This window comes from Oncorhynchus masou, chromosome 1, assembly GCF_036934945.1.
Source record: "Oncorhynchus masou masou isolate Uvic2021 chromosome 1, UVic_Omas_1.1, whole genome shotgun sequence".
Lineage (NCBI taxonomy): Eukaryota > Metazoa > Chordata > Actinopteri > Salmoniformes > Salmonidae > Oncorhynchus > Oncorhynchus masou.
Genome location: NC_088212.1, coordinates 43968238 through 43983478, shown reverse-complemented (window position 1 = coordinate 43983478; position 15241 = coordinate 43968238). Strand labels below are relative to the sequence as shown.

General features: G+C 47.8%; 1 protein-coding gene across 1 annotated transcript in view; it reads left to right on the top strand.

The window, feature by feature from the left end:
- abca2 (ATP-binding cassette, sub-family A (ABC1), member 2) overlaps nt 1-15241 on the top strand; it is a 79662-nt gene that overhangs the window by 53094 nt on the left and 11327 nt on the right. Inside the window, 21 exon segments of the mRNA XM_064972641.1 lie at nt 38-140; nt 1150-1264; nt 1766-1956; nt 2962-3112; nt 3510-3714; nt 3875-4033; nt 4269-4449; nt 4870-5082; nt 5312-5508; nt 7364-7537; nt 8001-8196; nt 10104-10113; nt 10224-10344; nt 10712-10801; nt 10992-11213; nt 11484-11702; nt 12022-12124; nt 12357-12682; nt 12954-13195; nt 14328-14414; nt 14833-14944. Coding sequence (XP_064828713.1) covers nt 38-140; nt 1150-1264; nt 1766-1956; nt 2962-3112; nt 3510-3714; nt 3875-4033; nt 4269-4449; nt 4870-5082; nt 5312-5508; nt 7364-7537; nt 8001-8196; nt 10104-10113; nt 10224-10344; nt 10712-10801; nt 10992-11213; nt 11484-11702; nt 12022-12124; nt 12357-12682; nt 12954-13195; nt 14328-14414; nt 14833-14944 — 3417 coding nt within the window.

Below are 15241 nucleotides of genomic sequence, written 5' to 3'. Positions count from 1 at the left end.
GCCGTGTGTGTGTGTGTGTGTGTGTGTGTGTCCTCAGATATGATGGAGAGAGCCATCATTAACACGTTTGTGGGCCATGACGTGGTGGAGCCTGGCAACTATGTTCAGATGTTCCCTTACCCCTGCTACACAAGAGACGAGTAAGACTTGGAACTCTCTCAATATACCTCTCCTCTACTCACATTGGCTTTTTCTTATAGTTGCTCTGCCCTGGGACTGTGGCCAAAATAACCATTCATTCTGGCACTATTTCTATCTGAGGTAATCAAATTACATTGGCCCTGCACATTTAGATAGATAGGTAGATAGATAGTACAGAACATGATTAGTCAAAGACTGAAGTACATTTAAAATGTACTGTATGTACTAAATGTATGTTAGTACATACAGTACACACAATATCTAGGTCTAATACATAGTAAAGTGCAAATTACAATGCAAGATATATAAAATGGGTGTGTCTCTTCACAGTCCCCTTTATGCGTTTTTGTTAAACTGTTTTTATTGCTAGCTTGAGTTACCTGGGGTGGCAGAGAGTTCCATGTAGTCATGGCTCTATTTAATACTGTGCGTTTCCCCGCCTCGGTTCTGGACCTGGGGACTGTGAAGAGACCTCTGGTTGCATGTCTTGTGTTGTACCGATGAGTGTCCAAACTGTCTGCCAACTGCCAACTGACCAGACAGTTCTGCACCTTCAACACATCAATACCTCGCACAAAGACCATTAGTGATGCAGTCAATCTCTCATCAACCTTGAGCCAGGAGAGACTGACGTGCATGTTACTGACACTTACCCTCCGTGTACAACTACATGCGATACGTGCTGCTTTGTTCTGGACCAAATGCAATTGACCTATGTCCTTCTTTGCCGCACATGACCACAGTGCTGGGCAGTCGTCCAGGTGTGACAAAACTAGGGCCTGTAGGACCTGTCTGGTCGACTGAGATGTCAAGAAGGCAGAGCGACTCCCTATCATGGAAGGGCCTCTTCTCATTTGAGCAAGTTTTGACCGTGAACGTTTGCTACCTAGGGTTACGCCCAGCAGTTTAGTCTCCTCAACTTGCTCGACTGCCAAATGATTCAAGAATAGATCTAAATGAGGTTTAGCATTGAGCGAGTGATTTCTTCTGTCTGTCGTTGGTCCATAGCTTCCTGTTTGTGATCGAGCACATGATGCCTCTGTGCATGGTGATCTCCTGGGTCTACTCTGTAGCCATGATGATCCAACACATTGTGGCGGAGAAGGAACACCGGCTCAAAGAGGTGAGACTGCCTGCAGCTGCCTGCTCACCTGTCTACACTAGGCTCTCCATGTGTGTTCCAAATGGCAACCCATTTGTAGTACAATACTTTTGACCAGACCTCTATTCAAAATTTGTACACTATATAGGGAAAAGGGTGCTATTTAGAATGCATCTCCTATCCAATGTCTGTCTGTCTGTGACATTGGAGCAGCAACACTAAAGCCATCTACTCTCTGCCTCTGTTCGGCATCTGAGAGCAAGATGATGTCACTCGTATTTATTGCCTCTCTTCTGCCCCCTGCTGGAGAAATATGGATTTAAATTAAATGTTTTTCCAAGTTGAATTCCTATGATAATATTGTATGCGGGTTTTTTTTTCTTCATATTCAGAATATTTTGTTCATATCTGGGGAGGGGGATTTAGGTTACATTCACATCCATATGAGTGACTGTAAGAGTGTAAATAAGAGGAATAACCTCTTATGGAAAGTAACCTGTATCCTTCCTGCTTGGCCTGTAGGTGATGAAGATGATGGGCCTGAACAACGCGGTCCACTGGGTGGCCTGGTTCATCACTGGGTTTGTCCAGTTGTCCATCTCAGTGACAGCCCTGACAGCCATCCTGAAGTACGGTCGGGTGCTCCTCCACAGTGACATCTTCATCATCTGGCTCTTCCTCTCCATCTACGCCATCGCCACCATTATGTTCTGGTAATGGCACCACTACTGCTCTGACATTAGTCTAGTAAAAAGCATGAGTTGACACACAGCCAAAATAGTAGGAGAAGTGCAGACGAACATAATATTGTACTATAAAGAAAGTTGCACACTGCTCTTTTAACCATTCTAATCATTGGGAGCGTATTTGCAGCTTTCAACTTTTTCTATGTCCCAGACAGAAGTTGCCATGGCCTTAGGCACAGATATAGGATCAGTTTACCTTCCTGAAATGTTCACCATTTCACCACTAACAGTGTCTAGGGGGCAACTACAACTTCTGCTTTGACTGGTTTCTCTCTGACTGTTATTGCAGTCCTCCCCGAAAGCCGTGATCTCAAAGCAGCAGTGACCTTTACACACGTTCAGGGTGTTAGAGATGAATCTAACGGATCACTGCGGTGTTCAATGGCTGATTTGACAAAAGTTGTTTCCATTTCACGTCCACGTTTGTTGAGAAAGAAACGCGTTACATCTCCTTCATGTATCAGGCCGACAGTGACTCCACTCCTTTGCAAGACGCCCCGAGGAAACGTGCACGGTCGGTAAATGCTAGCAAATAGAAACACTCGCTACCTCACTCTTCAACCAAGGTGCGTGGATTTGAGGAGCACACGAAAGGGAAGAGGAAATTCAGCACCTGCGAATGCCTTCACCTCATCTTAACCTCTGTTGCTGCCATGCTATGTTGTTGTCTTAGGTCTCTTTATGTAGTTTTGTGGTGTCTCTCTTGTCGTGATGTGTGTTTTGTCCTATATATATATATATTTTTTTAAATCCCAGCCCCCATACCCGCAGGAGGCCTTATGCGTTTTGGTAGGCCGTCATTGTAAATAAGAATTTGTTCTTAACTGACTTGCCTAGTTAAATAAAATAAATAAATACAAATACGTCTCCAGGCTATTGTCCATTGGGCGAAAGTGTTTAGAAACAAGATTAGTAAATGCTAACAGTATTTCTCTCCGTTCTGTCTGTCTGTGTCCTGTCTGTGTATGCCAGTTTCCTGGTGTCAGTGATCTACTCCAAGGCCAAGCTGGCGTCAGCGTGTGGTGGGATAATCTACTTCCTCAGCTATGTCCCATACATGTACGTGGCCATCAGGGAGGAGGTGGCCCATGACAAGATCACGGCCTTCGAGAAGTGTATCGCTGTAAGATCGGGCCTTTGTTCTCCTCCCTGTCTGACTCTCTCCCTGTGCTTTCTTCATAACAGGGATTTTTTTGTTGTTAGTCATATACTGTGCCCATGTCTAGACTGTCGGGATATATTTCATGAGAGAAACATGACCCAGGGCTCATGGCTAGACTTAGTTATTTGTCTCTTTCACTGTGTCTAATGACCTATTTCTGTGTCAAATGTGTATCAAAATGTCGAGCAAAGTAGTTGAAAGTCCGGAAGAAACCAGACTTCAAGAGTCGTGAATTGCAAAATTATTTTCTATTCTCTGACACTACCAGTTTGAATCTGTCAGCACTTGAAAGACATTGATCTTCATACACGTCAACAGCTTTTAACACGTCCATTGTCCTTATTCCCATTCTCTCCAGTCTCTTATGTCAACCACAGCGTTCGGCCTGGGCTCTAAGTACTTTGCCCTGTACGAGGTGGCTGGGGTTGGTATCCAGTGGCGCACCATCAACCAGTCACCTGTAGAGGGCGATGACTTCAACCTTGGCCTGTCCATGATGATGCTCATCATCGATGCTAGTGTGTATGGAGTACTCACCTGGTACATAGAGGCTGTGCATCCAGGTAAACAGTCAACATCCAATATGGATTTCCATTTTTCATGTCTTTGGCTGCTAACTTAAATCCCTCCCTTTTGTGTCCCTGTTTTGTCACTGACTGTTTATGGAAGCAACTGGGCTGAATCACAAATGGGTTTTTTCACCCATTCTCTCCTGTCCTCCAGGGATGTATGGGCTGCCTCGGCCGTGGTACTTCCCCCTGCAGAAGTCCTATTGGCTGGGCAGTGGGCGTGTGGAGACATGGGAGTGTCCCTGGGGGGGAGGGGCCAGGCTGAGTGTCATGGAGGAGGACCAGGCGTGTGCCATGGAACACCGGCGATCTGGTAGGGCCAAGCCTGACCTTGGACTTGGTTAGTGGATAGTTAGTAGAAATATGGTTGATAGGTAGTTGAACATCTACTCAACATCTATAAAGCATTGATTTGGGACTATCCAAATAAGATGTTACCAAAAAAATCTAATCTCAAAATAAGGTTCTTCCCTGGTTCTGTAATAGAGAGCAGTTTTATCCTCTCTCCCTCTCTCTTTCTCTCGCTCGCTGGCTCTCTCTCCCTCCAGAGGAGATGCGTGGTATTGAAGAGGAGCCCAGCCACCTGCCTCTGGTGGTTTGTATAGACAAGCTGACCAAGGTCTACAAGATGGGCAATAAGCTGGCCCTCAACAAGCTGAGCCTCAACCTCCACGAGAACCAGGTGGTGTCCTTCCTGGGACACAACGGAGCCGGCAAGACCACCACCATGTGAGAGAGAAAAATGTGTGTGTGCCCACGTGTGTGTCAGAGGGTCCCCGGTCGTTTGTGTTGTGTTGACGTGTGGGTTTACAGAGAGACATGGGGAGATGTGTGTTGTATGTTTTGGTAAGAATTTGTTTGAAGGGCTATTCATCATCTGCTTATAAACCATATTGTAGATGAACTATTTGTAAACAATTGTCATGTAATGATAAATTATAAACAGGCCATGCATAATGTTGGCTACAACATCACCATCATGTTCCCGTCATCTTTCCTTGACGTTCCCATATGATTCCCATAACATCACCGTAATGTCCACAAAAATGGCCTTCAAATACAGTATAACCTATGTTTTACGTGTCCATTTCTTCCCTCTCTTACTAACCCTGTCACTAACTCCCATTGGTTCTCTACTGCGATCCCCAGGTCTATTCTGACAGGTCTGTTCCCGCCCACCTCTGGCTCAGCCACCATCTACGGCCATGACATCCGTACTGACATGGAGCGTATCAGGCAGAACCTGGGCATGTGCCCCCAGCACAATGTGCTCTTTGACAAGCTCAGCGTGGAGGAGCACCTGTGGTTCTACTCCAAACTCAAAGGCATGGCCGAGGAGGACATCCGCAAGGAGATGGACAAGTACGTCACATCCCATTTGGATGGTTTAACCAAGTCAAAGACCCTAAGGTGGAAATTAAACTATCAACGTGGCATTAGATTAGGATCTCACCTCTTCAAATTGAAGGGTGTAGATAGTATATAAGTACAGGTGACTGCCATTGAAGGATATGTATTGTTTGGAAACAAATTATACCCATCCACAGCCCAAAATAATGTAAATGACCAGGAGTTGTGTGTATGTTGTCAGGATGATAGACGATCTAGAGTTGAATAATAAGCGTCACAGCCTGGTGCAGACTCTGTCTGGGGGAATGAAGAGGAAGCTGTCCGTGGCCATAGCGTTTGTGGGCGGCTCCCGGGCCGTCATCCTGGATGAGCCTACGGCGGGGGTGGACCCCTACGCACGCAGAGCCATCTGGGACCTCATCCTCAAGTACAAACAGGGTGAGACATGATGCGTCAAACGCACACACTAACCCTCACACACTAACCCTCACACACTAACAACAGATGATACATGATGCTTCAAACTCACACACTAACCCTCGCACACTAACAACAGATGATACATGATGCTTCAAACTCACACACTAACCCTCGCACACTAACAACAGATGAGACATGATGCGTCAAACTCACACACTAACCCTCACACACTAACACTCACAACAGGTGAGACATGGGTCAACCACACTAAGATTGTGTCTCAAATGGCACCCTGTTCCCTATGGAGTACACTGGTTTGTCACCCTGTTCCCTATAGAGTGCACTGGTTTGTCACCCTTGTTTTTCTAGGTTGCACCCTTCTGCTGTCCACCCACCACATGGTTTGACATGTTTTTTTCCTCCAAATCAAATCAAATTGTATTGTATTGGTCACATACACATGGTTAGCAGATGTTAATGCGAGTGTAGCGAAATGCTTGTGCTTCTAGTTCCGACAATGCAGTAATAACCAATAAGTAATCTAACTAACAATTCCAAAACTACTGTCTTATACACACAAGTGTAAGGGGATAAAGAATATGTACATAAAGATATATGAATGAGTGATGGTACAGAGCAGCATAGGCAAGATACAGTAGATGGTCTCGAGTACAGTATATACATATGAGATGAGTATGTAAACAGAGTGGCATAGTTAAAGTGGCTAGTGGCTAGTTACATAAAGATGCGGTAGATGATATAGAGTACAGTATATACGTATACATATGAGATGAATAATGTAGGGTATGTAAACATTATATTAGGTAGCATTGTTTAAAGTGGCTAGTGATATATTTTACATCATTTCCCATCAATTCCCATTATTAAAGTGGCTGGAGTTGAGTCAGTGTGTTGGCAGCAGCCACTCAATTTTAGTGGTGGCTGTTTAACAGTCTGATGGCCTTGAGATAGAAGCTGTTTTTCAGTCTCTCGGCCCCAGCTTTGATACACCTGTACTGACCTCGCCTTCTGGATGATAGCGGGGTGAACAGCCAGTGGCTCGGGTGGTTGATGTCCTTGATGATCTTTATGGCCTTCCTGTAACATCGGGTGGTGTAGGTGTCCTGGATGGCAGGTAGTTTGCCCCCGGTGATGCGTTGTGCAGACCTCACTACCCTCTGGAGAGCCTTACGGTTGTGGGCGGAGCAGTTGCCACACCAAGCGGTGATACAGCCCGCCAGGATGCTCTCGATTGTGCATCTGTAGAAGTTTGTGAGTGCTTTTGGTGACAAGCCGAGGACACACTGAGTGTACAAAACATTAGGAACACCAGCTCTTTCCATGACATAGACTTACCAGGTGAAAGCTCTAATCCCTTATTGATGTCACTTGTTAAATCCACTTCAATCAGTGTAGATGAAGGGGAGGAGACATGTTAAAGAAGGATTTTTGAGCCTTGAGAGTTGAGACATGTATTGTGTATGTGTGCCATTCAGAGGGTGAATGGGCAAGACAAAAGATTGAAGTGCTTTTGAACTGGGCATGTTAGTAGGTGCCAGGCGCACCGGTTTGAGTGTGTCAAGAACTGCAAAGTTGCTGGGGTTTTTCACACTCAACAGTTTCCCGTGTGAATCAAGAATTGTCCACCACCCAAAGGACATCCAGCCAACTTGATACAACTGTGGAACCATTGGAGTCAACATGGGCCAGCATCCCTGTGGAACGCTTTCGACAACTTGTAGAGTACGCACAGTACATGCCCCGACGAAATGAGGCTGTTCTGAGGGCAACGCCTTCAATATTAGGAAGGTGTTGCTAATGTTTTGTGTACTCGGTGTATATTGAAAGAGAAACATTTCAACTGTGCTTCTAGGTCGCACCATCCTGCTCTCCACCCACCACATGGATGAGGCTGACCTGTTAGGAGACCGTATAGCCATCATCTCCCATGGGAAACTCAAGTGCTGCGGCTCCCCACTCTTTCTCAAGAGCACCTACGGAGACGGCTACAAACTCACCCTGGTCAAGAAACAGAGTGAGAGCGGAGGTGAGTCTTTTATATGTGTGTTTCTCTTTGTCATTTTGTCACAAGCTTGTCTCAGTCTATTATCAATGACAAACTTCCTCTGTCCCTCACTTTTAGAATATGATGGATTTGTTCTCTATCAGTGGAGGTTGTTGAGGGGACGATGGCTCATAATAATGGCCGGAATGGAGCGAACGGCATCAACACATGGAAAACATGTGTTTGATATAGTTGATACCATTCAACATATTCCACTCCAGCCATTACCACAAGCCCGTCCTCCCCAATGAAGGTGCCACCAACCTCCTGTGTTCTCTATAACATCCTTCACTTTCTCTTTTAAAAGTCTTTGAACATGTACAGCTAGTATTTTGCCTTTGAAAATGATCTTTGTCCTCTACTTTTCCCGCTGCCCCGGTCTCTGCATACACCTTATCCTCCTTTCCCTCCCTCCATCCATCATGCTGTGTGTTTGTGCCTCCAGACCAGGTCACCCAGCCCCAGCCTCCCTCCACCGTGTCCCCCTCCTCCTCCTCCTCCTCCCTGTCTCCCTGCTCAGAGACCCGGGTCACCCAGTTCATTCGTCAGTTTGTGGGGTCCTGTCTGCTGTTGTCTGACTCCAACACTGAACTATCCTATGTGTTGCCCTCTGAGGCTGTCAGACCTAGAAGACAGGCTAGGTACACCCACTCAGACAGACAGACACAGACCTACAGATGAGGCTCAGACAGACACACAGACCTAGAGATTACACCCACACAGACACAGACACAGACCTAGAGATGAAGGTACACTCAGACAGACAGACCCAGACCTACAGATGTAGGTACACCCACTCAGACACAGACCTAGAGATGAAGGTACACCCACACAGACAGACAGACACAGACCTAGAGATGTAGGTACACCCACTACAGACACAGACCAGACAGACAGACACAGACCTAGAGAGAGATGACCTAGAGATGGTACACCCACTCAGACAGACACAGACCTAGAGATGAAGACAGACAGACACAGACCTAGAGAGAGATGTAGGTACACCCACTCAGACACAGACACAGACAGACAGACACAGACCTACAGATGATGAAGGTACACCCACTCAGACAGACAGACACAGACCTACAGATGATGAAGGTACACCCACTCAGACAGACACAGACCAGACAGACAGACACAGACCTCAGACAGACACAGACTAGAGATGTACACCCACTCAGACAGTACACCCACTCAAACAGACACAGACAGACAGACAGACACAGACCTAGAGATGAAGATACACCCACTCAGACACAGACACAGACCTCAGACACAGACACAGACCTCAGAGATGAAGGTACACCCACTCAGACAGACACAGTACACCCACCACAGACCTAGAGATGAAGGTACACCCACTCAGACAGACACAGAGATCAGACAGACACAGACCTAGAGAAGGTACACCCACTCAGACAGACACAGACCTAGAGATGAAGATACACCCACTCAGACACAGACACAGACCTAGAGATGAAGTACACAGACACAGACCTAGAGATGAAGGTACACCCACTCAGACAGACACAGACCTAGAGATGAAGATACACCCACTCAGACAGACACAGACCTAGAGATGAAGGTACACCCACTCAGACAGACACAGACCTAGAGATGAAGATACACCCACTCAGACACAGACACAGACCTAGAGATGAAGGTACACCCACTCAGACAGACCCAGACCTACAGATGTAGATACACCCACTCAGACAGACAGACACAGACCTAGAGATGAAGGTACACCCACTCAGACAGACACAGACCTAGAGATGAAGGTACACCCACTCAGACAGACACAGACCTAGAGATGAAGGTACACCCACTCAGACAGACACAGACCTAGAGATGAAGATACACCCACTCAGACAGACACAGACCTAGAGATGAAGATACACCCACCTCAGACAGACACAGACCTCAGAGATGAAGGTACACCCACTCAGACACAGACACAGACCTCAGACAGACACAGACCTAGAGATGAAGGTACACCCACTCAGACAGACACAGACCTAGAGATGAAGGTACACCCAGACAGACACACCCACACAGACAGACAGACATCAGACAGACACAGACCTAGAGATGAAGGTACACCCACTCAGACACAGACCTAGAGATGAAGGTACACCCACTCAGACAGACTCAGACCTAGAGATGAAGGTACACCCACTCAGACAGACACAGACCTAGAGATGAAGGTACACCCACACAGACTCAGACCTAGAGATGAAGGTACACCCACTCAGACAGACACAGACCTAGAGATGAAGGTACACCCACTCAGACACAGACCTAGAGATGAAGGTACACCCACTCAGACAGACACAGACCTAGAGATGAAGGTACACCCACTCAGACAGACACAGACCTAGAGATGAAGGTACACCCACTCAGACACAGACACAGACACAGACCTAGAGATAAAGGTACACACCCTCCCACTCAGACAGACATACAGACAAAGACCCACACACTCAGAGAGACACATGACCTAGAGGGACTTGACCCACACACATAGACAGACAAAGACCTAGAGACTCTTTCAGGTACTCACTTAGACAGACAGAGAAATGGCACTCACTTAGACAGACAAATGTCACCCTATTCCCGTTATAGTGCACTACTTTTGACCGGAGCCCATATTTCCTATTCCCAGGCATTGGAGCAAAATCTGGCCATCTTGGCTCTGACCAGCTTCGGGGTGATGGACACCACTCTGGAGGAGGTCTTCCTCAAGGTGTCGGAGGAGGACCAGTCCCTGGAGAACAGTGATGCCGGTGAGACCAAAGAAATATGCTTTTACTTCTATGGGTACACTCAAAATGACTGCCAGTCCACCCATTATGGCATCATTGACTTGAATAGGGATGTCCATTCTAGTAATTCTATTTTTGTGTGTGGGACCAAAGCTTTGTGTGTCTGTCTGCGGCTACACGGATCAATAAAGTTATTTTGGGAGGGCTGCGTTACATTAATAATTTATGATACACATCATGAATTTCATTTCTGCTGAGTTTGCAAACAGTGTTTGCTTTGCCAAATAGCTAAATGCTGACATAGACGTTTCACAAGTTATCTATTTAGTGTTGGTGTTGCAAATCTTTAAATGTTAATCATGATCTCTTAAATTCTCTCTCCTCCCAGACATGAAGGATTCCCTAGGCGGTATCTCAGTGGGGAAACCTGCTGCTGCAGTGGGTGTGGGGGGCTCTGGAAAGCCAGAGGTAGTGATTAGTTCAACACATGCTTTTCAGAATGGATTATTAGTTGATTGCAAAACAGTTCATTATTTAAACAAATGAAACATTCTAGTAATTTCACAAATGTGTTTATTTTATTTTAGCTTCCCTTCTTCTCTAATTGATAAAAAACCCCTTGGTTGACTAATTACTTATTTGACTGACTTTCTCCCTATCCTCCCGAGCCGGGGCCTCTGCGGGGAGCAGCAGCAGTGTGGAGAGGCCAGAGGTAGAGCTCTCTAACCTGGTGATGTGCTCCAGGCTCAGCCAGAGCCAATCCTCCCTGCGCTCCTCCTCCTCCCTGGGGTCCGTGCTGGGGGATGAGGAAGGGCTCCACGCAGACTTCTACGGAGACTACTGCCGCCTCTTTGACAACGGACGGGACCCTCACTCTACCAGCCTGAGGGGTAAGAGTCCCACTGTTGTATGAGGAGACTGAAGGACATCGAGAGGATGTTACTCAGTGAATACCTTTTTTTTTTCAATCTTCATTATATTTTACCAGGTATGTTTTTAAGAACACATTCTCTTTTACAACACGTACCTGGCCAACTGGGGGCAATGAGATATATAGTATGGTTGGATGAGCTTATGAGAGTCATTTTCCTCCATGTGAGGTGTTTTTAGGCTTTTGCTAATGTCTCTCTTTGTCTCGCTCCATCTCTCTCTACCTCCAGAGGACGTGGAGGAGGCCTCCCCTGAGCCTGTGGTCCTGGAGGGGCAGGGCAGCTTCAAGCTGGAGGGCTGGTGGCTGAAGCTACGCCAGTTCCACGGCCTCATCGTCAAGAGGTTCCACTGTGCCAAGAGGAACACCAAGGGCCTCTTCTCACAGATCCTGCTGCCCGCATTCTTCGTCTGCGTGGCCATGACTGTAGCGCTCTCTGTGCCTTCCATCGGTGAGGACAACTACAAGTGACATTACATTTGAACATCTTAGTCATATAGCAGGCACTCTTATCTGGAGTGTAGTCAACTAAGTTTAGTAGGAGAAAACAACCACATATCACAGTTCTAGCATGTGGACTCTTCTTTGAAATACCCGCTGTGAGCAGAATCAGTGGCAGGAAGAAGAAGACAAGTGCAGGTGTGAGTGCACGACAGACAGGTACCGTTTGTTTCCCCTCAAGTTCAACTACAGCTGATCTTGACCCTGACTTGGCTGTTTGTCAGTGTTTGTAGGTCATCGTGGTGTGATGTCTGTCTTCTGTTCTCCAGGAGATCTGCCACCACTGATCCTGTCCCCATCCCAGTACCACAACTACACCCAGCCCCGTGGAAACTTCATCCCCTACGCCAACGAAGACCGCCCACAGTACAGGTCAGACAGACAATGGGAGTAGGAGACTGCATGTCACTCGAGTATATCGTTGTTTTACACATCCATAATCGTGTCCTTCTTTCTGGCCGGTAACATTATGCGTTCATTTGTGCATCTGAGTCTCAGTTATCACCCATCGTACACAACATCATTAGTCTAATCTACAGGACATGGATGTGGTAAAGCTTCCTTCTGTAGCTTTATAACAGCCTCCTGTTCTTCCTCTCCTCAGGAGTAAACTGTCCCCGGATGCCAGCCCTCAGAAGATCGCCAACACGCTGCGTCTGCCATCGGGCGTGGGCGCCACCTGCGTCCTCAAAACGCCCTTCAACAGCACCCTGGACCAGCTGGCACAGACGCTCAACCCCAGCGCCAACAACAGCAAGACCTTGGCCGCCCGCTACTTTGACTCCATGTGTCTGGACTCCTTCACCCAGGGAGTGCCACTGTCCAACTTCGTACCCCCTCCCCCCTCGCCAGCCCCCTCCGATGACCCCGACACTCACTTTGAGGATGGGCTGTGGAACTTCACTGCCACCACTCCTACCACTGTCAGGGGTACGTCTTTGCGCCCCTCCCACCGCCGTGCTCAATGCTCAGGTGGTAAAAACTGTCTAAAAGGATATATGTTATACTTCGTATGTAGGCTAATGTTTTATGTGTCATATAATTGCATTATATCAACATTATATAATTGTATTTGATAGCTACAGTTGAGTCCTGTGTCGGCCATTCTGGCTCAGACAAGGCTTACTTACTCTACTTGCTTACTAGAGTCCTCTACAGTAGCCTCCCTAAAAATCCTGCCTCTGTCTGTGTCTGTCTTTAGAAATGGTGACGTCTCCTCCCACCCTGCCCCTGTTCATTCGGGAGCTGGTTCGTTGTATCTGCTCCATGCAGGGGACGGGCTTCTCCTGCCCCAGCGGGGTGGGGGGGCGGCCGCCCCTTATGAAGGTGGTCACCGGGGACATTCTGGTAGACATCACTGGGCGCAACGTGTCAGAGTATCTCCTCTACACCTCTGACAGACTGCGTCTGCACAGGTAACAGACTCACTGGGGTCGGGCACAGGTAACAGACTCACTGGGGTCGGGCACAGGTAACAGACTCACTGGGGTCGGGCACAGGTAACAGACTCACTGGGGTCGGGCACAGGTAACAGACTCACTGGGGTCGGGCACAGGTAACAGACTCACTGGGGTCGGGCACAGGTAACAGACTCACTGGGGTCGGGCACAGGTAACAGACTCACTGGGGTCGGGCACAGGTAACAGACTCACTGGGGTCGGGCACAGGTAACAGACTCACTGGGGTCGGGCACAGGTAACAGACTCACTGGGGTCGGGCACAGGTAACAGACTCACTGGGGTCACAGGTAACAGACTCACTGGGGTCGGGCACAGGTAACAGACTCACTGGGGTCGGGCACAGGTAACAGACTCACTGGGGTCGGGCACAGGTAACAGACTCACTGGGGTCGGGCACAGGTAACAGACTCACTGGGGTCGGGCACAGGTAACAGACTCACTGGGGTCGGGCACAGGTAACAGACTCACTGGGGTCGGGCACAGGTAACAGACTCACTGGGGTTGGGCACAGGTAACAGACTCACTGGGGTCTGGATGAGTTGTAGGGGTTTAATGGCACACAGGTAACAGACTCACGGGAGATGGTAACAGACTCACTGGGGTTGGGCACAGGTAACAGACTCACTGGGGTCGGGCACAGGTAACAGACTCACTGGGGTTGGGCACAGGTAACAGACTCACTGGGGGGGTTGGTCACAGGTAACAGACTCACTGGGGTTGGGCACAGGTAACAGACTCACTGGGGTCGGGCACAGGTAACAGACTCACTGGGGTCGGGCACAGGTAACAGACTAAACCGGGGTCGGGCACAGGTAACAGACTCACCGGGGTCGGGCACAGGTAACAGACTCAGACGCATACACACACAATTTCAAAAGAGGAGAAATGTAGTCGCCCAGGACTGTTTATCAAGGCATCAAGCTCTCTCTCCGAGGGAATGGAGGACAATAAATGATAAGAATGTTAAGCTTGAAAGGGCTGGCACTGTGACAGCATACAGAAATCAGTCCCAGCTTGGGAGAGATGAGGATCCTTGGGAAAAACCACCCCGCTGACCAGAAGCTCTCGGGGTGTGCGAGAACACGACTGGGCGGACAGTAGTGCCAGGAATATAGGGACAGAAAGGCAGATGAATGCCAGCATCCTTTGGGAAAAAGACTCCGCCCATGGTTCGCAAAATAGCAGTCCGCCGATCAGCTCAGGTCAGCAGAATGGCATTTTCTTGAAAGGGGGAGGGTGTAGCGCACTATATAGGGAATAGGGCTCTGGTCTACAGTAGTGCACTATATAGGGAAAAGGGCTCTGGTCTACAGTAGTGCACTATATAGGGAAAAGGGCTCTGGTCTACAGTAGTGCACTATATAGGGAAAAGGGCTCTGGTCTACAGTAGTGCACTATATAGGGAAACAGTGCACTAAAGGGGGCTAGCTGGTCTACAGTAGTGCACTATATAGGGAAAAGGGCTCTGCCATTTATAGCTAGCTAGATGCAATACGTTAAAAGAACGACAAAGCTGGCCAGCTCTAGAAAAGTGTCAGTATGATGGACAGGTTTATTATTACACTTAGCTATTTGCGCTGCTGTGTCATTGCCAGTGACAGAATTGTCCCCTCCCAATAGGTGCTGTTCAATAATAAAGGGTACCACAGCATGCCAACCTATCTCAACGTCCTCAACAATGCCATCCTGCGTGCCAACCTGCCTCCAGGCAAGGGCAACCCTGCTGCATACGGTAAGAGATGCTGTCCATAGGGAGAGGGGACATACAGGTAACTGCCAAAATAGAGAAGACACTTGAGTAAATGAGGGATACAAAGTATATTGAAAGCAGGTGCTTCCACACAGGTGTGGTTCCTGAGGTAATTAAGCAATTAACATCCCATCATGCTTAGGCTAAAGTTTGAAAATGCCCAGTTGCCCATTATTTTGGCTACGCGATGACTAGAAGAGACCTCACTGACTGTTAAAGAGGGCTTTCAAAGGAGCATAGAGGTTTTTAAAGGGTGTGTGTGTGTGTGTGTGTGTGTGT